Source organism: Salarias fasciatus, chromosome 19, assembly GCF_902148845.1.
Source record: "Salarias fasciatus chromosome 19, fSalaFa1.1, whole genome shotgun sequence".
Classification (NCBI taxonomy): domain Eukaryota; kingdom Metazoa; phylum Chordata; class Actinopteri; order Blenniiformes; family Blenniidae; genus Salarias; species Salarias fasciatus.
This window is the reverse complement of record NC_043763.1, coordinates 13,006,653-13,034,232: the sequence shown is the minus strand read 5'-3', so window position 1 is coordinate 13,034,232 and position 27,580 is coordinate 13,006,653. Positions and strand designations below refer to the sequence as shown.

At 42.7% G+C, this 27,580-nt stretch overlaps 1 protein-coding gene across 1 annotated transcript; it reads right to left on the bottom strand.

Annotated features, from left to right (window-relative positions):
• Nucleotides 1-27,580, bottom strand: pld1a (phospholipase D1a). The gene is made up of 26 exons (XM_030117001.1): nucleotides 27,424-27,580; nucleotides 17,761-17,976; nucleotides 16,587-16,756; nucleotides 16,321-16,463; nucleotides 14,979-15,090; nucleotides 14,644-14,709; nucleotides 13,622-13,680; nucleotides 13,335-13,427; nucleotides 12,248-12,400; nucleotides 11,643-11,792; nucleotides 10,757-10,840; nucleotides 9,557-9,638; nucleotides 9,278-9,388; nucleotides 9,002-9,187; nucleotides 8,109-8,325; nucleotides 7,892-8,020; nucleotides 7,500-7,618; nucleotides 6,932-7,045; nucleotides 5,858-5,968; nucleotides 4,625-4,713; nucleotides 4,396-4,509; nucleotides 4,263-4,312; nucleotides 4,041-4,175; nucleotides 3,168-3,321; nucleotides 2,759-2,876; nucleotides 1-1,994 (listed from the first exon to the last, which is right to left on the bottom strand). Exons 2-26 carry the CDS (start codon nucleotides 17,942-17,944, stop codon nucleotides 1,770-1,772), a joined length of 3,168 nt encoding a protein of 1,055 aa, XP_029972861.1. The 5' UTR covers nucleotides 17,945-17,976; nucleotides 27,424-27,580; the 3' UTR covers nucleotides 1-1,769.

Genomic DNA, 27,580 nt, shown 5'->3' with positions numbered 1-27,580 from the left:
AAGGAAAGATAGATAATTTTTATTTGTTAGCCATTTAAATTACACTTTGTTAAATGAACGGACAAAATTAGAAATATGTTCAGCTGTACAAAAAAATGTTATGGTACATAAAACTTGTGGAAGTCGGACCAACGGGTCGCAGTGAGAGCAAAAAGAGAGTCCTCGAGTATCTATACAACCATGCTGTACAGTTCAAAATAAATGTCTAACGACTGTTAAAAGCTTCCTGTCCCATAAATAATGCACTGACAACCGTGGCAGGGGTAAACATTACAGGCAAGAGTTGTCCAAAATCAATTAAGTGAGAAGAAAACGCGTCGAAACAACGAGCAAATAGTTTCCGTCTGTTATCATTCAACATTTGCCAACTTTCTGGTCCCATTTAAGAAATATCAACGAGTTATTGTGACGTCCCATAAAATACAATAATTGTCTACTTTGCCCGTTTCTGCTTCAAGAAACGCCCGCGGGTCACATTCTCCATCAGATTTAGAGAATCCTGACAGCTGCAGGATCAGCTTGATCTTTCACGAATAATTCTTTCATGGCAAAAAGTGAGCAGTGAGTTTCACATTTAGGCAGGTTCACCGAACGAATTCATGTGACGAAAACTCCAAATTAGAAATAAAGAAAGCCTTCATAGCCACATCTGACTAAAGAGTGACGTTTCCTAATCATCAGAAAACAATAAATGTCCTTTTGACCAAAAATAAATAGATTAAAATTCGCATCGACATCTGCATCTGTTTTTGTGTCTTCATTTTTTTTTTTTTTTACTATTTTTGCAAATAAATCAAAGATCTCCAACTGTTTGACGCCTTCATACAGCTAGTGCAGTAAATTTGGAAAGGTAGCACCATCTGCTGAGCAAACACCGAAATCGCTGTTTGATTGTCTCATCCAGCCACCGGCACAACCGCCCTGCCAGGTTTTCACTCTTCATCATTGCGTGTGCCACTCTGGGATGAGTTAGGTCTTTAATCTGGGTTAGATTAGGTTCACCTTGACTGCAGCGATGCAGAAGGTTCAGATGTCATTATGAAAACATCACAAAACACCTTGAACAAAAAAAAAAACAAAAACAAAAACAAAAAGAAAGTCACCGATACGTGCATCAAGGCAGTCATCTTAACCAGATCGGAGCAGTTAGTAAATCAGGCGTTACTGTTAGACCAATACAATTGTCCGTCTGCCTCTGCTGCAAACTGTGGAACATTTTTAGATGTCTTGTACCCAAAAACAAAAAAAAAAACAAAAAATCCCAATAGATCTGAGATTAACACTCATTTCAATTCTGAGAATTTATGGAAAGCAGCACGTGCTTAAAGCTCCTCAGCTCATCTGAGAGCTGATCGACAGCGTACAAAGCACTAATGCACCGTACGTCACAAACTCATTGATCACATGCATTGACATATTTCATATGATATCTGCATATTTATCGCTGCTGCTCTCCTGCCCCATGATGGTCCCTCAGGAATCCTTCAGCTACAGTTCCACAGTCGCCGTCTCCAGGTGTGATTCATTTGCGTTCTTCATGTCCAAAATCTTGACGCTCAACCCAACAAGCCCTAACTACCGTTTATCAGTAGAAACAGATTGAAGAGATTTGTCGATGCCCAGCAGTCATTACAGGCCAAAGGAACTTCAAATCCTGCCCTCAGTCCTGGATTATATTAATCAAAAGTGATTTCTTGCATCTTCATGAAGAGCACAATCCAGAGAGTTGACTTGGTGTGTGTGAGTCGCTGGTGGGAGGATTGTGCGTCTCATGTCCAGAGCTCAGTGGGGACCATGGCTTCCTTTGTTCCGACGGAGGGCATGAGGTTGTGCTCCGACAGGAAGTCCAGGGGAAACTGGACCAGGAAGCCGCGGATTTTGCGCAGCTCCTCCTGAGCTCTGGCCAGGTCGGTCTGAGCCAGACCCGGCTTGGACTGGTACTGCTCCAGCTCCGACATGTTCCTCACCAGGGATGAGGGCAGGCAGCGAAACACCTGCAGGGAAACACAGGAGCAGGGCGGACTCAGTTCACCGCAAAGCCGAAAGTTAAAGGTGAGTGTATATACTATATATGCGTACAGAAGACAAAGTATAATTGTAAAGCAATGTAGTGTGATATAGTGATACATATATTTAATAATAGTTTTGAGATAGAAATAAATACAGAGTACATTTCCTACTCCTTAATCAAACAGGGGACATGAGAATCCTTTTTATTTTCTTGTTGGTTCCATGATTTTAGTATATAATTATTATGTATATCAATCTAATAGAAAAAAATATTGTATACTTGTTTGGAAAAAAAAGTAGCATTTTTTGTCACATGGGTCACAATGAAAATGTATAGAATGGGGGGGGGGGGGGGGGGGGGGGGGAAACGTTGACTTAAAAATAAACTTTACCAGCTACTTGGACAAAAAGAAGCAATTTGTCAAATGTCTGAGAATTTCATTGAGGAAACATCCATAAAACACCAGGCCAAGATTATTTAGGAGTGTCCCTTTATCTGTAAAAACTGCTATAAAGAACCTGCCTGTTTTTATCTTTATTTTCTTCACTCTCCGTCTTCATGGACGTATATAGTTGTCAAAATGTAACTCTTTTGTTTTGTTCAGCCGTTTTAAAATTAGAAACTGTTTATAAATTCGAATTGGGGGGAAAAAAAACAGGGTATTGTTTTCAGCTGATGATCCAGTGACTCCAGGTTGGATGCAGCGATACAGAAGACTGACGGAAGGATTTATTTTGTCCTCTTTACCTTCTCATAAATGGTGGCATTGCGTCCGGCTGTAGTCATCCACACCTCCTTGTAGAATCGATCGCTGATGGGGTCCGACACGTCAATGCTGGAGTCGGTGTGGCCTCCAAGGACAGTCCTGTTTAGAATCGTGACGGTTAAACTTGAGATGGTCAATGCATTCGGATAAAAGCAACATTTTTATATATATCTCAGTAGGTGGTGAACTTGATAACACATAATTAAAATTCAAATCATTGCAGTAAAAGTTGTAATTTGTGTCTTATTTACTTCCTTTATATGAAAACTAAATAAACAACAAATCTGTCTCATTAAAATATTATCGATGTTAATTGGATTGGCCACAAGAGAGCTAATTAAAGTGTTTATCTCACACAAACAGACATAAAGTTATTCAACCGTCACACACTTGAAGCACTCGAGGCGCAGCTGAAGAGCGTAGGGTCCGGCCTCGTACTCCTGTCCGTCCATCACAGCAGGGACCTTCTCACAGTCCTGAACGATCACCGCCACCTCGCTGTCACGTTTACCCAGCATGCTCCTGTCGTTGATGTTCGCCGAGCCTGCAACAAACGCACGAAACCACGAGACTGAGCTCGACTTCTTCAGTCACACAACCCAGTCTGCAGTCAGGCTGAGAGGTGGCGAATTGATGGAATTAAATGCAATTACAGTATCTCTCGTCAAACATTCACCTGTCAACTCTATGAAGTCATATTCAGGGTTTTTTCTTCTTTTTTGCAGTAACAAGTTGTACAGCGGGATAGTGCTACTTATTTTTCCAATTAGGTTAGGTTATGTAAACTGTATATTTTGTGCAATTTTGTTCAGTTTAATGATTTTGAGATTATTTAAGTTAAATGAGTATCATTTAAAGGCTTGAAGTTTTGAGGTATCCATCAATAATCACACTCTGGGATGGAAATGCAGAGCATCATGAGTTCCCTTAAGGGGTTAACAGAGGCCATGTTTGTATGTGATTTTAATTCCACTTAAAACTGTGTTTTGCAAAAGAACAATAAAGAAATCCTGAATCTTTTTTCTAGTACTGTGGAAAAAACAAGCTGCCACATGTTCTCCAGCAGGTGGTGCTGCAGGCTGAGTAACCTTCAGTACAAATTTAACTCTGCAGTTGTTGAAATTAAAGGGTTAAGGAGGCAGAATTTTAGCTCCATCACATTCCGATGGCGCTGCAGCAGAAAGAATAATGCCTTCTGACTGCAGCAGGCGTAAAACTGCACAACGACCCGGAGCCAGAAGGTGAGACGACGGACAGACTCACCAATGATGACCGTGTTGTCGTCGGCGATGAGCATCTTGCTGTGGACGTAGATCAGCTCGGTGACCAGGCGTCCCTCCAGCTCGGCGTGAGTCCGCAGACCGGCGAAGGAGATGTAGTTCATCCACTGGTCGTCCACTGGGAGACAGCAGACAAACACAGGGAGGGGATTAGATTCACCATCAGTGGTTGACATTCGTATAAATTAGCTATTCTTGAACTCACTCTCTTTTTTCAGCTGGGAGATGATGGAGTATTCTCCTCTGATCATAGTTCTGTGGACACAGGAGAACGAAACTTACCCATCATGATGTAAAGAATAAATAGACCGTATCTTTCAGCGTGAAAGTGTGTGGACCTGTAGTTGAAGTGCATGACGGCCTGGATGGCGTTCCCTCCCCCGGTGGTGATGTCCCCCTCGAAGCCCGGCAGCAGGGGGGTGACCACGTACACGCGGTACTTCTTCCCTTCCCTGAACGCAAACATGTTTGAATATTTAAAGCTCAGAGTGATGAGCAGATGAAGACAGAAGGTAAATGTCACATACATGCACAGCGAGCTAAACAAATAGAGGAAAAGGTCAGTACTTGTGCGCCCTGATGATCCTCTCGATGATGGCGTCTCCGATCTTGTTGTAGACCGTCCGGTTGTCTGCACAGCTGATGAAGAACTGGTTCTGGGAGGAGTCGCACAAACCACAACAACAGCGGTTAGAAAAATAAATAAATAATAAAATAATGATTCAACGCACATTTATTTGATGATTGATTTGATGGATTTCTGTCACGATTATTCAGAAACACACACACACACACACACCTACAACCACAGTGTGAATATACCCACTCACTCTACACCGACACATGCATTATGTAACAGTTGTGTTTCACAAGAAATAAGAAAAGTACATCTATTTGATCCGACCTGTTCTGCTCTACTCCTGTCACTCTTACACAGCAATATGTGTCACAATGAAGTTTATTTGAAGTTTGCAAATATAATTCTGAAATTGATAAATCCATCTTAGTAAATTGGCCATATGACCGTTTAAGGATTCTTGTGCAAAGTAGCAACCAATTATGAAAAAATTGGCCAAAAACATTTACATTCTGAAGATCCTGATTGTAACAAAGCCAAGAATGTAATGACTGTTATTAATGTAAAGAAATACTTCAACATTTTTACAAACAATGAATGAATTATCCATTCATTATAACCACGGTTGAGAAAACTGGACAAAACAGGCAAGAACGCCGTTACAGTGCGATTAACATTGGCTGTAAATACTGTAACTTGAAAGGCTTTAAACATTAGTTCAATCATGTAATAACTTCCTGGATTATTGAGAAATATGTTATTACAATAACACTTGTTATTACTGTATATTTGGTTACTGTATATTTTTTAAAAAAGGCTGTTTTGAGTTGGGAATAAACTCTATACTTCGATATCAAGAAAAAAAAAGATCGAATTTAGGAGGGAGGGTTGCAGGTTCGTGGAAAATGATGACAACTGAGAATTGATGTGAAAATGTGAACCTGCTTCAGTTTTCAGAGTTAAATTAAGTAAGGACCTTTGTGCTGAAACTTCAGAGAGGTCTTGGAAGGTAACTACATTCTCATAATATGTAAAATTCACACACAAAAGTATTAAAATTGAGTAAATTTTCTTATTTTATACCATTTAATACCATGGCTATGTTTTGTGATTGTACAGGAAGAGCTGGAGCAGGCCTGGACGCCCTTCCTCTTGTGGTGTGTTCATGAGTTTTGGTCTGTTCTTTCCTGAAGTGACATAAAGCGACTGAGCTGTCGGTTTACCTCGATGTAGATGTAGTGCTTGCTCTTGGCGATGACCTGGATGTAGGCATTGTGGATGGACTCCTCGTGGTATTTTATCCCCGCCGACCAATCTGCCGCAGACCGCAACACCTTCAACACACACGAGGGAGAGCCGCCATTTCTACCTCCGCACCCATCATGGATATCAGTGTGTATTTATGTGTGTGTGTGTGTGTGTGTGCGTTGTGGGATTTCTCAAACAAAATGTACTCGGATACAGTGAAACTACATGTAGGAGAAGCAGTGAGGACTGCCAACTCGGCAGCCGTGGCCGTGACAGTCTTTCCAGCCAGCTTTGGTTTTCTTTGCATTTCGAGAAAAAGAAGTACAGTGTGAAAATGTAACAGAGCCAGGAACAGAAACACACAAACAGCAGAAAAATCACCACATATGAAAATAGAAATGGCCTTGCATCCTGACACCAGGCTTCCATATGATTTAAACTAAATTGCTCAATACAAATATGGGATGTAAAAAACTTAATGGAGCAGCATTTTTGATGCTTGCTTGGTAAAACCCAACTTAAAAGTCATATATTTAATATATATATTAGAATGTGACACATTTGGCCACACGTGTTTTTCAAAAAAAAAACTATGGGTAATTTTATTAGGACAAAATTAGAAAACGATGATATTTTCACAGATGTTTTACTTCTGGACACACAAACACACAAAAGCAGGTGACAGATAAGGCTGAGTATAAAGCAGAAACTGTCTTCTGTTCCCCACAACAAAACAAACTCATGATGGGACCTCCAGGCACTTGTGATTTTAGAAAATAGCTTCACTGAAATATCGCCACTTTGTGGCACAAAATAAATAAAAAAAACAAGCAAACCTCTAAAGTTATATAACTTTTAGTCCCTCGGAGGATTTTTTAAAGAAATATTTCAGCTGCTTCCAGCTATGCTTGACTGGAGACGGAGATGAGAGAAAGAGTTTTGCCCTTTTCTGCTTTTTCTGTAATTTCCAAGCAGCTCGCTTGATGGTTGACTTCTTCCAGTTTTTGTGACTGCAGTAAGTTCGGCGGACGTTAGACACACTCTCTTACCTGCGCATTGGCGTTGACAGAGTCCGGGACTTGGTATCTGAGCTCGTCGGCGCTGGTGTGAGACTTTGGAAGCAGGAACGGATACGACAGGGAGCGGTACTTTGGTTTCATGATCTGGAAGGGAAGCAGCAGCAGCGTTTGGACAGAGGAGAGGTTTTAATGTGGAGTCTCAGAGGACTGGAACACAGTGAGAACAGGAAAACTGCTCTAATTGCCATGGAAAGTATGAGTGTGAGGATTAAGGTTGTTTTTCCACAGTTTGAAAGAAACATTCTCTCCCTGTTCAGCCGACACAGAAGTCAACAGGTCATAACTTTTTCCTTAAAATGTGCATTTGATTTTTTCTGATTGCTTTGATAACTAACTAACTAACGATACTCATCCTGTAAATGAAAAGCGTGTCAGGTGAACGTTTAGTTCAAAACATTTTGTTTTCAGGCCACACAGTGGTGTAGTTGTTAAACACTTTCGCCTCAGAGAAAGGAAGTCCCCTGTTCCAGTTCAGGATGTGCTTGGGGGTTTGCATGCTCTCCTTGTGTGTGTGTGTGTGTGTGTAGGTCAACATTACCTTTGTGAAGTTCCAGCGTTGGATGAAGTGTCTCGCCACATCGCGCGCCGCTCTGCCGTGAACCACTGAGGCAATGTCGTGCCAAGGCATTCTGGGAGTTGTGTACCTGTCAATGAAGTCTGTGACAGACCCCGGAAAGATCAATCAACACCAAGAGAATAAAGAAAGCACCAGAAAGATGATGGCGAAGAGAAGTGTTCGGTGGTACATCGAGAAGAGATGTGCAGCAAAAACACGGTGGAACTTCCGTGAATCAGTTTGTTTCCTTCAAGTGGTGAAGCGTTTGGATTCAGTTGTTTGTGGAGAAAAGCATTTTGGGTGGGCCAAACAGAAGAGAGATTCTGCTGACTGTAGGATAAACAAGTGTGTGTGCGTGTGTGCAAGAGACAGACCATCAAAAGGTTTCTCCAGCTGGATCCAGTCCTTGTAAACAAAGTTGCAGTAGTCTTTTCCATGCCAGAAACGAGTGTTTCCCTGTAGCTCTCCAACGCCGGTCTTCAGACTTCGCACTGAGCCACTCCCTAAAAAAACATTTACGTAAAGCATATAGCATGAATTTTCTCTTCCCGGTCTGATGAAGGTGCAGATTCCACTCCGCCTCTCCGGTACCTGCGCTGTCGACGCTGCTCACGCTGTCCACGTGCTGCAGGGTGTGTTTCTGCAGGTGTCTGTAGATGCTGAAGCGGACGATCCTGTTCCGGCCGATGCCTTTCAGCTTGGGCAGGTCCACGGGCTCCCCGGGCGGCGTCCCGCGGCCGTTGCTCTGAGAGACGCATTCGGCGGACGAGGATACGGCGTTGGTAGACGGGGTGTTGGTGGAGCCAGCCTTGAAAGATAAAATTGAGAGAATTTACTATGTGGTATGTTGTAGATCTGCTGCAGGCAAACATATATCAAGATAGAATCATTAAAGATTTCGATATGGAGATTGGCGCTCAACGGTTTGCTTGTACACTTTCACTGTCATCACTGTTAATATAAACAAGCCAACCTGTGTTAAAATCATAGGCAAGAAATACTATGTGTTGTTGTGTTTCTGGCACTGATATAATCAGGAAGTATCTCATTCAAAACGGGGCAATATCTGACCTGTCATATATAGAATCTTCATAATCTTTGGAGGAGATTAACTTCAAATGAACCTGGTCTGATCTTGAGTGAAAAAAATAACATATCTAAAAATGATTTCCTTTATTTAGTTTTCCTTTACAAAGCTTCTTGCTGCAATATTTCTTGCATTATTTCCTCTTTATTTCCCTCATTTCCTCAAGCAAACACTATCTAAAAGGTACTATTCAAAAGGGAAATGATCAGGCATTATAAGAAAGAAATGACACATCAAACACAAATGGTCTTACTTTTTGTGCAGCATTTAAGAAGAAGAGGTAACAAATAGAATTATTTATTATTATTCATTGTTTTCATTTCGTCTCCTCCATGTTTTCCTGTTCGAGCCGTTTGTCAGGAGCAGTGAAAACACGGGACGGGACGGCGTGTCCGACCTGCTCCAGCGCCACGGAGCGCGTCACGCTCCCCACGTCCGTCAGCCGATGCTCTCGGTCGTCCCAGCGACCGTAGGCCAGGTCGATCCCGCCCACGAAGGCCACCGATTGGTCAATGACCACGATCTTCTCGTGATGCGCCCACAGATAGACGGAGGAGGAAACGTGGTCTGGGTGGCGCATCACCTGGAAAACAAACACACGGCATTTTATTTATTTTTTTATTCTTTGCAACCACTGGACATGGAAGCCACGCCTCCTCTTCCTTCCCCTCACCTTGATGTTGGGATGCAGGTGCATGAGCGTTCTCTTGCTGTAGCCGGAGTTGATGCCCAGAGCGAGCTCCACCTCCTTATACAACATGACAAAGATTCGTACTCCCTGTTGCTGTGGACAGACGGAGGATAAACACTGTTTACATATTTCATTGTTTGCAACAAGAGCATGTTTCCATTAAGGAGATACAGTTTTCAGAATAAATAGTCTATAATAGTGAATAATTGGCCCGTGAGCCAGACCGCTCCCATAAGAGTGTCCGTTTAAAAGTCAACTTACTGCTTTCCGTTTGAGGATACAGTCCAGCCTCCACCTGTTTCCTTCCACAACCGGTCTCTTTAGGAAAATCTCTGGACTCAGCCTGATGAAAAGAGGAAGGCACGCCAGCACCAGTGAGGACAGAAACATGAAAAAAAAAAAAAAAGAGTGTGTGAAACAAGGTCGAAAAATCATTTTTGCGTTCACTGATCAGAGCCAAAAATGCATCTAACAGACGTGAACACAAAGATACGGCCTCATGAGTCACTGACGCTGGCATCCTGAGCCCGACATGTCTAAAATACCACTGGCTCGGATTACACTGGCTGACACCTCATTGGTAAAGACTATAAGCCCAGTGATTACAGCTCTGAACCGCTGGGATTTCATCCACATCCAGCAGCAGCACACTTAGCTCCGCTTGACCGTAAACTCGAATTTTAAATGACTGTAGTAATCAAGCCAGAATCATTAAAACCTATTAAAGTTCGGAAACTTAGACAGCGGGGACGTTCAGGGAAATTCTGGCATGGAAACAATTCTGTTTATTGCAAAGGTGTCACGCTGGCTGCATCTGAAATCAGATTGGCATCTTCTTGCTTGACGGCTTCTTGAACCCTCAGGATCATGTCAAAATAGAAAACGCAGGTTTATGCTTAGCATGAGACAAAAGGCTTCATATGGCAAATATGATTTTTGTTGTTCTCAGCTGCTTGAATTTGATGCTTGATACAAAAACTCAGGAAAAATACACGCAAATATGAAGAAAACAGGGAGGCACAAAAGGAGCATGTAGTGGAAGCGTCAGCAGATAGGGGGGCCGACTCTTTATCTCAGTGTATTTTTATTCTCGGTGTGAGGCTGTAATTAGAAGCACTATCATGTCCTCCTGGCTCCCTGGCAGGCACAGACTTGTGGGTAATAATGCGATGTGTAACAGTGACCATGACACTGGGAGCAGCAACTGGTAGCCGAGTGTCAAACTGTGTTCTCATTCTTTTGGCAGCACAGCACCGGCCTGTGTATGCCCAACAGAACTACCGCCAAAACAACAACAAAAAAGCTTTTTGAGCTTCAGTTTCCTCTTTAATATGAGAATTAGGTCAGTATGGGTTCACTACTGATTGAAGGTTTGGGTCAGGAGATAAAATGGGAACATGACACCTGAGAAACATGTCGCTTTTCTTTTCAGAGACACAACAAGAAAACGGCGAGTCTCACCACCAGTCAGTGATAAAGATTTCCTCCTTAGCTTCCTCCAGAGCGTCGGCCACGTCCTCCATGTACGTCTTTCCGTTCACGTACCTGCGAGAGAACAAAAAAAAAAACTTGTGAGAAGAGACGTTCCGGTTCCCCTGTGTTTGTGTTGATCTGCGCAGTCACGCAGAAATGCATTGTTTCACTTTTTGAGCGCACACAACAGACGACACGGACTTCTGTCTTTTGGGAGTCGCTGTCTGACGACAGCTTGCCTCAAAACCGCCACGAAAACCACAAATCAGTCACCGTGATCTGGACGGAAAAAAGAAACGCAGCAGAGAGGCTGAAGACGGAGCGTTTCAACTCGTTTCCCCGACTCTCATTACTTTATGTCACCCTTTACAAGCTGGCTACACCCGTCGGTTTGTCATCGTGACATTACAGGGGTTTTTTTCCACACACTTTTTTTTTTTTTTGCTCCAACGGCTCTCAAGACTGCAATGTGTTTTTCCTTCAGGCGTCGTACTAAGCACAAATGCAGTGTAATATTATGACACAGATGATTCAATATCACAGATTCTGAGGGGGAGAACATGCAAATAAAGAAAAATATGGCAGCACAGCCAAAGTAGAGAGAGAGAGAGAAAGCTCATTATTTCATACATTTCTATAGTTACCAATGAAAGACTAACAGAGGACGACAGATAACACCTGCTGAATATTTGCTTTACTTCGAAATTTATTGACTTTACAAGAGTGTTTTTTACATATTGAGGACTACTTGAACCACTTGAGTATACCTGAATGGTCACAATGTGAAAAAATACTGTTCTGACACATATATTCAGTTTTGATACCGGTTTGTGTTGGTATTTTCATTTTCTATGCTCTGCAGCTGGATAGCTACCATTTGGCGAAGACGTTCTCCTGTTCTTGTGCGAAGGATCCGAAGCGGTGATCTCGGAGGAAAGCCTTCCCGTGAGCCCTCACGAAGCTCTCGATGCTCTGACCCCACCAGCGAGCGTGTCTGTAGCTGCTGCACTTGAACACCAGGGTCCTGCCAGCGCCGCATACACAGACACAAACGCAGAGACATTTTCAAGGCCGCCAAGCTGAAGGACGGGGCAGAAAAAAAAATGACGAATGTGTACAACTGGCTCTTATCTGGCTCCCAGAAGCTCACAAGTTTTATCAAAACAGGAATTTAGCATTTTCCTTTGGTTTGATACGAGTTTTGGAAAGACTCCTGAAATAAATCAGCTCTGTACAAAGTGTTGGAATGTGAAGGAGTGCAAGCAAATAATTCACTGTGTTATGAACGAGCAACTTCAGGCTCTGGCTGCGGTTTAGGTTTCCATATTAAGTAATTGGATTTTAAAAAGTTGGCACTTGCAGGGAGTCATATAGTTATATTTGTTGACGAGGGGCTGTAAAAAAAAATCTCTGGAGGCCTTTTCTCTTGTCAGACATTTCAAGGGCTTACATATACAAACACACACACACACTTCTAACCTGGAGAGGCTGTCGATCCGGACCCCGTGTTTGGTCTCTGTTTCTTTGGAGTCCATCTTGATGCTGAACTCTTTATCCAGCAGCAGGACGAAGGAGATCGCCCCCGTGTCCGGCTTCATGTACAGCAAGCACGAGTCCTTTACCACGAGCCATCTATAGAACACACACACAAACACGCACACACACACACACACACACACACACAGAGCTGTCATCATCACACTCATCAGACGAAAGTGTTTGCCCAAAGTTCTCCAGCCTCCCAGTGATTTCTGAGAATCATTTCTTAGGCTTGTTGTTTGAAGGAACGGGTGTAGGAAGAAAATCGTCGTGGGGATGTAGGTGGACGGGCTGAGCGTTTCAAACGTGTGGGATTTTTTTGTGTTGTCTTCAGAAAAATAACAACATAAACTGCTCACATAATAATTTGGCTGAGAGATGAGGAAGAGGAAGAAACGGCCAAGCAGATGGAGGAGCAAGTACACAGTGGTGCATCCATGTTCAAGATTTACTAACAGACTGCTAAGATGTAAAATATACTGCGCGGCGAGCAAATAAACTGTAAATATAGATGTTTATGCTGTAATTATCCTATGTATGCAAATAACGCAATGAAAAACACACATTAATATCTTAAAACTGTGCAAATACTTAAAGTTAAGGATATCTTGGAAAAATATGTGTAAGCGCTCACTTGATACACACTTTTTTTGATAGATTAACAGTGATGAAATCTAAATAAGTCCATGTGGACTGATAATAACTGCAATCATAACAGGGTTAATCCATAATCCAGTCTTCCTTTCCCCATCTATCCATTCATCTTCTATACTGCTTTAATTAATTGCAGGGGAGCTGAAGAAGTATGCCAGACATACTGAGTCGGAGAAAGTATAAACCACTGCCCCACTGGTGTTTCCTTCATTAGCTCGATGACAGGAGTTTGAAAAATAGACCGAAAAAAACCTGAAAAATACGCTCAGACGGGAGGAGAGTCGGTAGCAGTGACATATAAATCATAATGAAAACAGTGGGAGTGAGGTGTGAGAATGTACACAGATGAAATATAACGGCTCCATTCACGCACCGCTTGGACCAGCGGTAGCAGGCTTGGCTGTGGCCGCAGCAGTTCATTCCGGGGATACGATGCCCACCGGAGCGCTTATAGATCATTCCTTCCCTGAAAGTTCACACAAGAATAGAAAAAATAGTTAGGAAAATTCAACAAACTCTTTGCAATTCTAAGAAAACAAGATCTGTTAAATGTTGTACATAGTTTTAATCGGTCAATCAGCAGGATGCTTTGATCGTTTCAGTTTGAAAAGAAGGTCACAAAAACATAGCTGAGACATTAACAAATAGGAAAATGCTTACAGTCCTTTGGGCCCCAAGTCATGAATGAAGGACAGCTGGCTGACGTCAATAAACTCCATCTAAGAATAGACATAAAGACACAACAAGAGGCTTCACACAGCTTCTTGTCCAGACGCGCCGCAGACCGCGAAATAAACTGTAACGATCACCGTGTGAGAAAGCGGCAGTTATGTACAAACAACCGCAGTTTCATTTTTAATTCATGTGTCGTCACCTCAGATGTTAACTTGAGAAGTATTGAGAATAGTATGAAGCTGTGGTCGTCGTGTTCTGAAGGGTTCATTTCACATTAAGGGAAGGAATGACGTCTTAACAGCCATGATGATGGGCGGGAACGGCTCTTTTCATTTAAATGGAGATGCTTTAATGATGATGAAGCAAAAACAAACGGTGCAAGAAGATGCCCGCCCGTTCAAATGTTTATATCACCGCTGGGAACAAATCCATCAGATGCTCATAGTGATTAATACTACTTCACTAGCGGAGCATTAAAAAACACATTGAGGATCTGCATCTTAAAAACTAAGCAGTGCTCCAGTAGTTGGCAGTATACATGCTTTTACTCACACAAGCATTAGTTTTTAGTTATATGCTGAACTCACTATTTAATATGAATTTTAAATGTACAGGATTTACTGCGTCTCTAAATCGATTATCTCACTTCTTACAGTTTTGGCTTCGGTGCAGCTTTTATCTTTATGAAATCTATCTTCACGACTTACAAATCACACTCACTGTGCAAACCAACGCAATTTCTCACGAATTTCCTAACGGTATTTCAACAGACTTGAGGTCTCGCTCATGAGAGCAGACTGCTGAAGCCATGTTTATATTCCTTGCGTGTGTCAACTTAAAGCAGACCAGGTGCTTTGGGTAAACATGATTAACACTCAGTGTTTCACCATCAGGTATATGTGAGCTGCATGAAATGAGTCACTCGTTTTAAGGTTAACTTCCAGTTAAATGGATGGGGTTTTCGGTGTGAGTGTCATGGCTTGCGGGTGCTTAGTATGGTTACTCACAGTGTGGTGATATTTGCGGTACATGGCCATCCTCAGCAGCTTGTTCAAATAGTCCTCTAACTGTCTCTGTAGGAACACACACACACTATATTTGGCCACTGTCAGTATTTTAATGACAAAATCCATGCATATGATCACTGTGTGAGTGTGTGTGTGTGTGTGTGCATGCACGCACGCACACACACACAGAGGGTTTTAGAGGATAGAAGCGTTGGCAAGGAGGCAAATGCCATGGCAACAAGTGAGAGCTCCTCGCAATAAAGTTAATTTTTTTTTTTTCCCACGACCGGGAAAACAGGCAGCAGCGAATACAGAAGCGCAGTCCCGCCACGTACCCTCCTGCTGGACACCTGCTCGTCTCGGACCAGGTCGTCGTTGCCGCCCCGGGGCAGGGAGGGCATCTCCCGCACCTCGTTCTTCCTCACCGTCTTCCTGCGCACCGTGTGGCTGACCGACGGAGAGAGAGAGAGGGGGGGGGGGGATACTGAATTCTGGACGTGATAACATCTCTCTCCTCCGAGTTCAAGGTTCAGTCACTTAGCTCTAACAAACACAAAAATACTTAAAGTGGCCGATCGGGAAGTGAAAAGACAAAATGATCGGTGCACTTTTCCTCTGAGCAGATGTTGAAACAAGCAAATGAGTAAACCTGAATAAATTAACGGCAGTTTGACTCACAGCCGCCAGGAGTGCGGTGTGAAAAATCTAATAATCATCTGAAAATGTCAAAGCCATTACATATTATTGTGGTGATTGTGCATTTAATTAAAAAAAAAAAAAAGAGAACAATCGTTGCTAAAAGCGACAGCTTTGTCAACAGTTCCAGGAATGCAAAAAACACACAGCTAAAATTAAATCAACACAAAAGGACAAAGAGCAACAAAACAACACAACAATTCTTGTAAAATTTAGTGACAGCATGCCACTGTTTTCCAATGTACACAGAGAGACGGACACAGGAAGAGAGCGAGCAGGAAACAGGAAAACAAAGAGAGATTATGAAATGGGAAACAAAAGAATGCAGAGTGACATTAACAGGAAAATGTACATAAATTACAGAATGTACCAGTAAGCAGGGAGGAGCAATCAAACATTAATTTGTGTGCAGTTTAAAACAACACACGTCAATCTTGATCCATGTTTATACTGAAGGATTAGACTAATTTACAAGACTGGCAGATCATTGACCTGTGCATCTTGTAATTATGTTAAGCTATAATAACACAATATGTTTAATATAATAAACTATAATATAATGATGTTAGAATTTTTTTTGTACAATAAAACAGTTTTGTATGTAAATACCCAATTACAAGGATAAAACGATCATAAAATCCATAATATAGACCATGATGAGAAACCATATCAACAAATATAGAAGGTAATCAGATCTAAAGAAATAACCGCATCAAAATATCTTGAATAACAAAGGAAGTTTATCTTTCAGCTGCAGCTTTATGTTGAAAAAAGCACATTATGCGAGGAAATGTGATTCAGATGCCTGAGCGTCACGCTTCAGTTTGCAGCCCTGGATTAAAGTAACTCCTGAACGAAGCATTGCAGGAGTACAGAAGCAAAAGAGTAACTTCCACGTTGTCTGTTCATTTCAGCCTGCTTGTATACGTGTGCGTGTCCACTTTAAAGTGTGTATCCGTGCATTCCCGTGCGAGCGCCAACCTGCGTGTCGGCAGCGGTATCCTCATTAAGGTCTTGTAGGTCCTCATCTCCCTGTGCAGCTCCAAGAAATGTTTCTCCTTCCTCTTGACCACCCAGGTGAACTCCCCATGCTTCAGCTCAATCTTAAACACCGCTGGCAGGGACTAAACACACACAAACACACACACACATCAGTAAAAACACTGAAGATAGTTTCAGTAAGTGTGTCATTTTATTATTATTTTAGTGTGTTTTATTTGGGAGCGTTTCAGTGTCGCCGCCTGTACCTTGTTGACGCTCCTGTGCTGCGACACGTTGAAGCGGTCCTGCGCCGTGGTGAACCTCTCCACCTCCAGGATGCGGGCGGTGATGGGCACGGTGGGGAGGTAGACCTTGGCGCTGGCCTCCCTGAAGCCCACCGTGGCGTACACGGCCGAGAACGGGATGCGACAGTCTCCTGGGACGGAGAGCGAAGGAGGCGGCGAGTTTACTTTCTTCTCTCTGTTTGTACATGTGGGAGGTTCTCAAGCTGTTTGGGAGCGAGTAGGCTGCTTCGCTGGAAACGAGGCCTTTGTGTTTGACAGTTTGAAGCGTGAGGGCAAAAGTCTTCTGCCTTTTCTGGTATTTTACACGTGTAGAGCATTCTCTTCATAATAAATTAAAAATCGTCTTTTAATGGGTGGAGCATTTGTGAGAGATGTGATGATAATAATGATCAGCGACAGAGAAAGATTTTCCAGATTCTTCAAGGGCAAAACCCACATAAACAGCTCTGCTGTTCTTATCACAAATGGATGCACATTATAGATGTGGCATCAGTCCAAGTAGAAATCAACTATTCATTCAAAACAAGCATGGGTTTTGTTGCACTTCATTTCTGGCCACAATCAGTGATGTTTTTAAGGTCTCCCTGCTTTCAGAGAGCTGGATTTAATAACACTCCTCAAGGAACTGCAAACCTTCCTGTGCCCATTGTTTCCTGAAGTCCTGTGGGTGTAATGCTCACAGTCTGGTGGTGACACAGCAAAATAATAAATGTAAATGCACAACACCTCCAGTCTGGGGCCGATAAGAACACGACTAAAGTCACACGGCGGCAGCGACGCGGTAAAAGCAGCAGGAGAGGCCGTGATCCTCGTTTAACGGAGCGTAAACACGGAGGAGGTTAAATCCGTGCTGTTTTTTCCGACGGTGTTTTACTGCACCGTAAACAAGCTCATTGAGACAACGGCGGAAAAGAGACGTGCTCTCACAGCGAGGCGGATAAATATGGGAAAAAAAAAAGCTTGTACATGATACAGTGATAATTACTACAATCATGTGTTTAGTCGGGCTGAACATGAGTAGGTGAACATGTGATAACGATAAATACGATGTGATCCAGTGAAACAGTGCATGGAAATACAATGGATGGTGTAATTTGTTTTCAAGAAGACAGACATTAAAAATATTTGCGCTGACCTAAGTAGTTCCCATCACAGTCGGCCTCCTCCCCCTCCTCCAGGTCCAGCTCTCTGGTATCCAGGCTCTCCACAAGGTCGGCCATGTCGATGTCGTCGAGCGCGTCTGTGTCCGGCGTGGCGTCCGAGGCTTCAGAGCTCACCAGGTCGAGATTGCTGGTTGTCGGTGGAGCCTTACCCAGCATGCTTAGCAGTCAGGGCCCTGAGCAGGGCTCGCCTGGGACGAGAAGAGGAGGCGAAAATAAACCTAATGTCATCAAAGCTCAGACATTTACTGCATATTCTAGATCTTCTGCTGCCACAAGAACGAACACAGGTTGAGCTAATACTACCGACTGGTAACCGAAAAATATTTACACCAAAACAAAACAAAAAAAGGAAAAGAAATAAATAAATCAATGGGTTACTTTTCACCCCGGTGGCTTAGTAATTTAATAGGCTTTGGGTCTATATTTAACGCTCCCTGGTAAACCTACAACAGCCTGATTGTTACGAGGTGCAAAATTTCTTCATCTGTGGCAGTGGAGCTGCAACCTTCCTGATCTCTGTTGCATCAACTAACCGAGTGCTTCTTCCTCTTGTTTGATGAAGCTATTCTTTTCTGATCAAACCAGTCGAGACATGTATTGAATAATCTCTGATTGCTTCCTGTCATATAAAGGACTGGGAGCATTTGCAGGACTAACATCACCAATAGTCATTGTTGATGTTAAATAACCACACCCGGTCTAACGGTCTCACTGGAAACTGTCAGTAAAAGCTTTACGAAATCAAAGCCACATTCAGTGTCTTAGTCATGATTGTTGCGTTACCTCAGACACGTCATCATCATTGAATCATTACAGATAAAATAAGTCAGCTGACTGCCTCCACCCTGTCCAATCATGTTGGCGAGGACTCATTTTGTTCTTAAATCATTAAAAAAAAACCAGATGGAATATAATGAATCATCGAGAGTCAATAGACAAGTAATCTTATCTTAAGTCAAGTTGTGAAACTGCCTTAGAAAGCTGTGAACATTTCTGCATGATAATTATAGAAACATGCAGAACTTATAGAGAAAGTAAACCAGACAGGAGGACACAATCTACTAACATGAGTGAGCGTATCAAACAACTTTTGGACTGAGCAAAGGTAAGACTGAACTTGTACTTTGGAACTAACCAGGAAATATTACAAGTGAAAGTTCACCTTTAACTTAATCACCTTTAATTTAATCAAAAATGCAAGAAAATTTGATCTGGTAATAGACTTCAACCAAATCTGACCAGATACTATTAAACGATAAAAGACATCTTATGATCACCTGAAAAATAGAGCAGGAATACAAGGCCTGGTGTCTTGTGAAAATTTAGAGAAACTAAGTCAACATCAGTAGACCAGACCATTATAACTCCATCTTTACTGGTCTTCCTAAAAGGCTGATTCAGAAAGTTTCTGCTCAAGTTTTCAGACATGAACACACAAGTTCAGCACTTCCCATCAACAGCTGACTGACAAGTCAAGAACGGCCTGAATGATTCAAGGCCTGTGTGCATTTCTGAAAACCTGGTGGTTTATCAATCAGTCAGACCACGGGGACTGTCTGGAACAAACCTGCCTAATGGCCCCGAGTCAGAACCCAGGGAGCGCTGCTTTTAGTTTAGTTGTGAAGCCTCCCCCACACGGTTACTCATTATTCAACCGGAAAAAGCAAGTTGGAGAACGTCACTCCGGTTCATTGATTTTAAAAATAACATTGATTGGTTTCAAGCGTCTTCCTGGGCTTGCTTCATCCTCTCCGCCTGAACCTCTGCAGATGAACCAGAACGAGTACAGAGACGCTGATTAAAGACGTATCAGAAAAAACATGCTTTCGCTTTTCTTCCACTGTGACCCCAGCGCAGGGAGCTTTGGTTCAATTCTGTATAATAAACAAATTAAGAAACTAACCTGTTAAACCAGTTGTAAAAGTCACTTCCCTTGTGTTTGCTTACAGTCATGCTCCGGCGGCGTTTTCAGTTAGAAGAGTCTTTGAATCAGTTTGCCCTTGCAATATTAACACGGGACAAAAAAAAAAAAAAACAGAGGAGGCCTTTTTCACGTGCACAACTCCAGCTGAACGCTGAGTCACTGCAGACTGCTCATGCATGTGGCCCATTTATAAAACTGCTGTCACGAGAAAGAGACACTCAGGAGGAGAGGTGAGGAAGAATGACTGGAATCTTCTCCGCTTTTTTGCTCTCTTGCTATTGAACATCAATACGGATCATTTCACTGTTACCCAGAGTATCTTATCACTACTTTTTTCTGATTGGTTTCTATAATAATTTCACAGTATTTTTTTTTTTTTCCTTACACCAGGGGGATACAGACGAGTCCCGATGGGCAAGATGAATCTCTCCGGGAAATGAAACTATTAAACGTGATTTGTGTGTTTACAAGCAGAAAGCAGATGCCTCCTGCACTCTATTCCCAATTCACAGTGTCCCAAAAGATAACAAGAATATTAAAAAATGAAGAGGACTTGACTAACAGTAAACATCTGTCACCATTCTGGAAAAAAAAAAAAGGCCTCACAGAAAGTAGGTTTCTATTTAGGTGCTTCCTTTTCCCAGAGTTCATCACTATAAGTCACTGAAGGTCAAGACTTGATCCAATGTGCCACCAGGGGAGAACTAGAACTTATGTCAATAAAGAAAGACACAGAAATCAGAAGTCATAACAATAGCAATAACACAGTGAGACTGAATAATCTTATGTTTGGGGAGACATTGTGCCAAGAAGAGCCACAGAGACAAATTCGCTATTTTATTCAAACAGCCTGGAAAACAGCGTTTGAGTGACTCATCTGATTTCTCTGGAGCGAGTCAAGCTGGAAACGGTGTTTCTAAAGACTCCTCTGACAAGGAGGATTAAAGCTGACAACAAGATCCAAAAACATGAATACCATCTTTTAAAAAAACACAACAAAGGATGTATGTTATGTGAATAGAAGGTTTCTTAACCTGGCTGCTAACCACTACACCACCATGCCGCACTCTGTTGTCTTTCACTCGATTCCATTCAAAGAGAGATGAAATGTCCCAGTTAAATGCAAGTGGGCTAAATCTTCTGTTTGGACAAAAACCTCCAAAATGAGTCAATAACACGAGCGCGCACAGATAAGAGCCCGACAGTAAACATTCCCCCGCCGGCCGAACAAGACCAAACTCGTCAGCACAGTCCACAGAGTCCCCCGGCAGTCACACACTTCAGCCGCCCAGCGTCTGCTGCACGTCTGCCGATTCGTGTTCGGACGCTGTTTGATCCTCCTTTATTCAAGGCAGTCGTCGTTTCTCTCAAACGGAATTTTAATTCAGTTCAATGTCGACATGAAAAATTAGAAACGCTGCGGATGTTTTAATACTCATGGGCAAAGTATGTTTGCCCATTCCTGAGTCTTTAACAGGGCTCACTCTGCATGGGAAAGGATCCTGGATGTTGCTAAACATGGTGCCACTTTTCTGCGAGGCAGAAATAGCTCAGAGTGAATGATAACGTTTAACACTGATGTAATGTGATGGTTGCGAACACATTTCCTCCTGCAGCCGGTCGGAACTGTGGTTTTATCTTCGAAGCATTGTGCAGTTTTTTATGTAGAGAAATCAACAAATATTATGGAATTATATGCAAAATATTCTGTGTATCGAGTTTAAAACAGTTTTCTAGCTGAGTTAATGTGCACTCTTCTCCCACTTTCCTTTTCATTCACATAAAACGATTCAAAACTAAACATCAGCTGTCATCATCCTTAAACAGAGACAGTCTTCTTATTTCTAAGTCTCAGTGGGATTTGGATATTGTCCATTTTGTGTTAATATTGGGCTTCTTGTTCTCCAAAAGTGTGAGTCAGTTTATCCATCACAGCTAATTCTTCGACTGTTCTTCCATTCTTGAGCTGAACAGGAGTTTCTGTCTGCATCACTTTCTGTTTGTGGCATCATGCTCACTGACTGCCAGTGACATTTAAATCAAATAAAGATCTTTGCTTTGTGTACTTATTCTTCTTTCAGCTGTGAAATTGAATGATGATTTTGCTTTTTTTGGCCTGACAGCTCTGACCTGTAGGCAGTCAAAAGGTCACTTCAACACATTCAGTTTTACTACAGAGCCACGCAGGGAAAAATGGGTTTGATATTTTCTCGACGCTTCAATTAAGGTATTCTAAAGGGCAAAGCCAGGAAGGCTTCAAAAGACGTGAAGTGTGTACTTATACAATCTCCAAGATCCATCATGAACTTTTGAGCTTTGAACTGTCAGAAGTCCTCTGAACTCCTTCCCAGTATCTCTGATCTTCAAAAATTATTCAACTGTAGATTTATTACAAGAAACTCCACATTCGCTCCACAGGTTCATCTTGAATTGAGGCACAGAGAAGATGACAGCATCTCCTCATCGCACATACAGGAGTTTTTTCTTATTTTTCCTTACTTTCTGCTTACTACTACCACTGTCAGTTCAGTGATGCGAATCAGAATCTGATCTGATGCTGGGATAACAGAGTTCTCCAGTCTAATCCTTCATTTAAATAATATCTAAAGCCCCAATGTTTTCAAATCTTAAATAAGTAACTAAAAAGTATATTTGAAATCTATCATTTGTCCATTTGTGTCTCCTTCATATTCTGTTTATACCAGTGAAATGCTGCATGTGAGATATTCCAATACACGTGCATTTTTTAATTCTTGATGGGCAGTGATGGAATAGAAGTCAGAGCAACAGGCCTGAGTGTGAAAGGTCAGGGTTCAAACCTCACTGAGGGGAACGGGATCTGGCATGACACTTGTGCAAAATCTGACCGACGACTTACCAACAGAGTGGAGAGCAGCCAAAAACACAATCACGGACGTCTTTGATCTTGATCTGAAGCTTTGGATTGGTAACGTTTAGTTTGAATCCACACACACACAGACGATTGATTATCTGATATAAAACATTAACTCTGAGGTTCGGTCTCTGTCGGGTCTTTGTGTGAAGTGGGTGTGACTCCGGTTGAAGAATTTATTACTGTGCAGATATTTCCCAGTTACAAGAATACCCATGACCCCGACAGACTCCACCCACCCAGAGGTGAACCGCAAAGAGGCCTGAAGTGCTGAAGGCAGTTTCAGTGTGTTTGTGTATCTGTGTGTGTGTGTGTGTGTGTGTGTGTGTGTGTGTGAAGTCACATGACAAACATATGCACGCACACTGACGTGCACAAAAAGCGTCCGTCGTGGTATCTGTGTTTACAGTGTGCAACCTGGGCGAGAGTTATCTCTCGGCTCCATTCTGATGGACGGCTGCCTACTTCCTGCTTCCTGTCCTGTTGTCATGGCGATAATTCCGACGGCGAGCTGCTTATAAATATCAACGGGAGCAGCGTCCGCCTCTCCCCTCGTGCGCTAGCATCCCTCTTAAATGTCAATTAGTGGGAGAGGAACGGTGACGCTTCGGCAGAGAGGCCCCAAAAAAACTCACACCTTTCACAGGAAAGTAAAGTGAGCGCTCGTCCATCTTTCCAGCGCAGTGTCTCTACAGCGCCTCGCTCCGCTCCTCGGGGCCGTTAAAAGCTCATCGCCACCTTTGTCGTACTGGGATCAAATCCATTAGTCGGGATGTGACATATAAACTAAATTTAGTAGCAGCTTTTGGGATGGAGGTATAGATTTTCAGCAGTCAGGCTGTGAAATATCTCTGACTGCTGCTTACGGCCCTGAAGGGGAGCAGTTGCTTTGTCTGCAGTGCCGTATATTTAACACTGAATGTGCTCCGAAGGCCCGTCTGACTGCAGAGCTTCTGGAAAAGTCCTGCGGGGTTTTGTATTTTTTTTTTTTTTTTTGGCTAAATTACTCCTAATGTTTCCTGGTGGCGGTTTTAAAAGCAGAGGGGACATTGATCTGTTCTCAGTGCATTTGCCTAACGTTGTTCTATTAATATAAATAATGTAAAACATTTTGCTCAACACAAAGACCTCTGTGTCACTTGCTTAAAAGAAACGGGCTATGAATGATTAATCCAACCTGTGTTACTTCTTTCTGATCCAGCAAAGTCTTTGTGAATCATTAGCCACAACAATGATTTATTAACTGCTTTAAAATTCACTTGAGGTTACAAAAGTTAATCCAGGATCAATACTCTATTCATTGGACTGTTGAGCCTTCACACCCATTTACAACCATTCAAAAAAATCTGTCGGATACCAGGAAAGCAGCAAGTGTTTTTCTTCCAATCCTCAGGTGTGTGTGTGTGTGTGTGTGTAGAAGAGCTTCTTGTTCCAGTAGCAGAGCTGAACCCCATGAGAGACAGAAGGGACGGAGGACAGGGTCACGTTGACCACGCGTTTACAAAATGCAAAATAATATCCTCCATTCCAGATCAGATATTTTGTTCCCGTTCCTGTTCAAATTAACTTTGGCCGTGAACTTTTCCAGCTTGCTGCCAAAGATTCGACACGCTGCTAGCATTTTCTGATAAGCGTGGGAAGTGGCTTAAAAGTGAAATAGTCACACACGCCGCGATCTCGTGTGCCGCAAGTCACTCACTGCTACAACTGAAGTGTTTTCTTTATTCCGTGAACAGCGGGCCACTTTTTGGCATTTACCTCGCCGAAGGAATGATGAGCACTTTTTCAGCTTGCACTGGTGAACAGCGCTAATGGAGAATTGTGAGAAATGATGATGAGGTGGAGACAAAGGTTCTTCTCTCTTTGCAAGTGACTTTGTTTCTTAAAGGTGGAAACTCCTGCTGTGGGAACTGAGCTGCTCACAGCATGAATTTCCAACCAAATCCTAAATGCTAGAGAGCCATGAAGACAATGCTTAGAGCTCAAACAGACTGAAGAAAAGTATTCTGCTTTTTCTTTTCTTTTCTTCAGGTAATTGAGGTTAGATTTTCTCATTGAAGGGGATTCATGTTACAAAAGGTGTCTGAAATTCAGTGAAATATTCCTGCAGCAGCATGAAGTTGGCCGTCATCACAGAGTAATAAAGCTCAAAAAGTGTTGCATTTTTTGGAGAAAGTCTACTCTGACCTCAGCATCATAATTCAGCCCTCGTCAGACTCAAATCCCCATAGTTTTCTATATTTCCTGATTATGAGATTGAGAAAAAACCATCACTTGCTGCCTAGCAGACCCTGCATACTGAAATGGGCTATGATCGGAGATCAGCTGTCTTCACATCACATGTTGGAAGCTATAAAGTTATGGCTGATTTGTGTGGTCATCTGGAAAAGGACCTTGAAACCGTTGATTCTGGAAGACATGAGAGAAAAAGTGTATTCCATCCGAAAGCCGAGTAATTTTAGGTCGCATGTTTCATTTGAATGAATGTGATGGAGATTAATGACGACTGTCTCAATTGTCTATTTCTAAGTTAAATGGTCAAAACTCCTCATCACGTCTGAGTTATATTTCCTGCATCTGTCATCACTATTGGACCAACTTTGACATTTGTTTCTAACTGTAATAATCTGTATTTTAAATAGGAATCAGAACTCCTCATTTGATTGCTCCACACTGGTTTGTCTTCCAAAACGTGCCTGAAAGTGTCAAATCCTTGGAGGCGGACTGGACATCTTAGTAATACCAGCGAAGTAGCCATCACTGATTAACACTGAGTGTGAGGAGAAATAGGTAACTTGTGGAACAAACCCACATTTGATTTTTTTTTTTTAGATTTGTGAAAACAAGCTTCGAAATTACAAAATAAGATGAATTATAGTGAAATATTCTGAACATATGAAAGATATGACACATGTTAACAAAAGGTAGTCAGGCTCAGGCACAATGAAGTACAATACAACAAAGACAATATAAATCTCGCTTGGCATTTATAGTTTTGTGTGGTGCCAAGCTCCTCGTGGCACAGATGGTACAAAGACAGGGAGAGAGAGAGAAGATCGAGGGAGGAAGGGAGGGAGAGCAGCAATGAGAGAGGTCTGTGACACCTCTTCTTCTCTGCCCACACTAAAGCTGCCTATTATCTAATCCTTCACGCCACGGATAGGGGTATAGGGACGGTCAGAGAGGCAGAGAAAGCAAGACATACAGTAGATGCCAGAAAAAGAGCGAGAGGAGGGAGAGTGACTGCGAGAGAAAGCAATCGTCATCATCAGCAGAGTGGCGTTCTGCCGGCGGTAACACAAGGCATCATTGTACTGAGGCGACCGGGAGGGAACTGCTCCTTCTCTGTGTTTCAGCCAAGCCTGACTCGGCTCAGACCGAAGCGGCCAAGTCTGAGCCTGGAAATTACCAAAACTACAACGTCTGTCCGCCCCTCTGGAGTGACTCATGATTACAGGACTCAAGAAAGGGAGTATAGGGGATGTTTATACGCCTGACTTCAAGCGTGGGTTCACCCAAATTGCGATGCGCGGAGCAGAAACGCCTGATTTATATTGCCGGCGACCAAATCCTGGCATCCAGAAATAAACACAGTTTAGATTCACGGCCAAAACACGCCGCTCCAGCTGCAGGTGCAGTGTTGCGTTGTACATATCTCTCCTGACTGGCTTCAACATTCAAAGCTTTTAGGTATCACAGCGCCCTGTGAAGGATCGGCAACCCTGACTTCACCCATCATCTCCACCCAAAAAAAAGTGGTATAACAGATGGATAGATGGGTGGCATTACAGAAAATGCCTGCAAAATCATTTCTATGTACAATAAAAGCAGCAGAAGCAGCATTCTGTACTAATTTTATTGTCCAAAACGTAACATTTATCAGAGCGTTTTTGGAAACTGTAATGTGGGTAAACTCTGGCAGGAGAGGAGAAGCCAGCTGTGCACATCTGGAAAACATTTACGAGACCAAAACTGCCCGCCTTACTGAAATTTCTTCATGTCCTTGCAAACATCTGAGGGGATAAAAGAAGACAAAACTTGAAAAGAGCAGCCAGCGGACACCCACCCCCATCTCTGTTCACTTTAACCACTGAATTCAAACACAGACGAACTTAGAGCCTCCCCGCGCTGACCAGGCTGACGCGTTCAAACGCACATGCATCCAGCAAAAGTTTACTGTACAAGCATGCTCACGAAACAACAGAAAGGTATTGATGTCAGCCGACTGAATGCCAGAGGTCAGTATCGCGGATATCAGTTCCAAAGACAACACAAAGGAGGGCAGAGCAGAGGGAGTCGGCCGGCTTTGCTTTGTAAAGGAGAAGCAGCGGAGAGAAGTATCTTCCCATGACATTCCAGCTGTAGAAACCAACTTTCACAACAGGGTCTGAGAAAAGGAACAGCACACACACACACACACACACATACACACACACCTGTGCAAGCTTATGCAACAGTAGCCATATATTTGCCTACTTTACTTACTGAAAACTGAACACTACAGGTACAAAACATCCCTCTCCACACCCAACAAACAACCCAGTTGAGAATCTTTACAGCTCACAAACATATCAATAAAACTCAGTGAACGCAGCTCCAGCTGACATGTGAACCACACAGCGCAGGAGGAAAACTGATCCAGCGTATAGATCAGCGTCACGCTTTTCATTACTTCTACATGATCCCACTGATGAGCCAAAACCACAGAGTGACACAGAGACTCAAATGCTCATGGACACAAATAGAACAGAGCAGACGTAGATACACACACACTCACACACACACACACACACAGAGGGAGAGGGAGACATTACCAACCTGCTCTTTTTGTGGACGTGCAGTCCACATGTTGCCTCAGTCTGATCACTCCACTTGACTTCACTGAATGAACGGCAGATCTAAGACACTCACACTCTGCACCCAAACGGGCAAAAGACCTGTAGAGCGGCGGCAGACGGCGTGTCTGTCTGCTCCT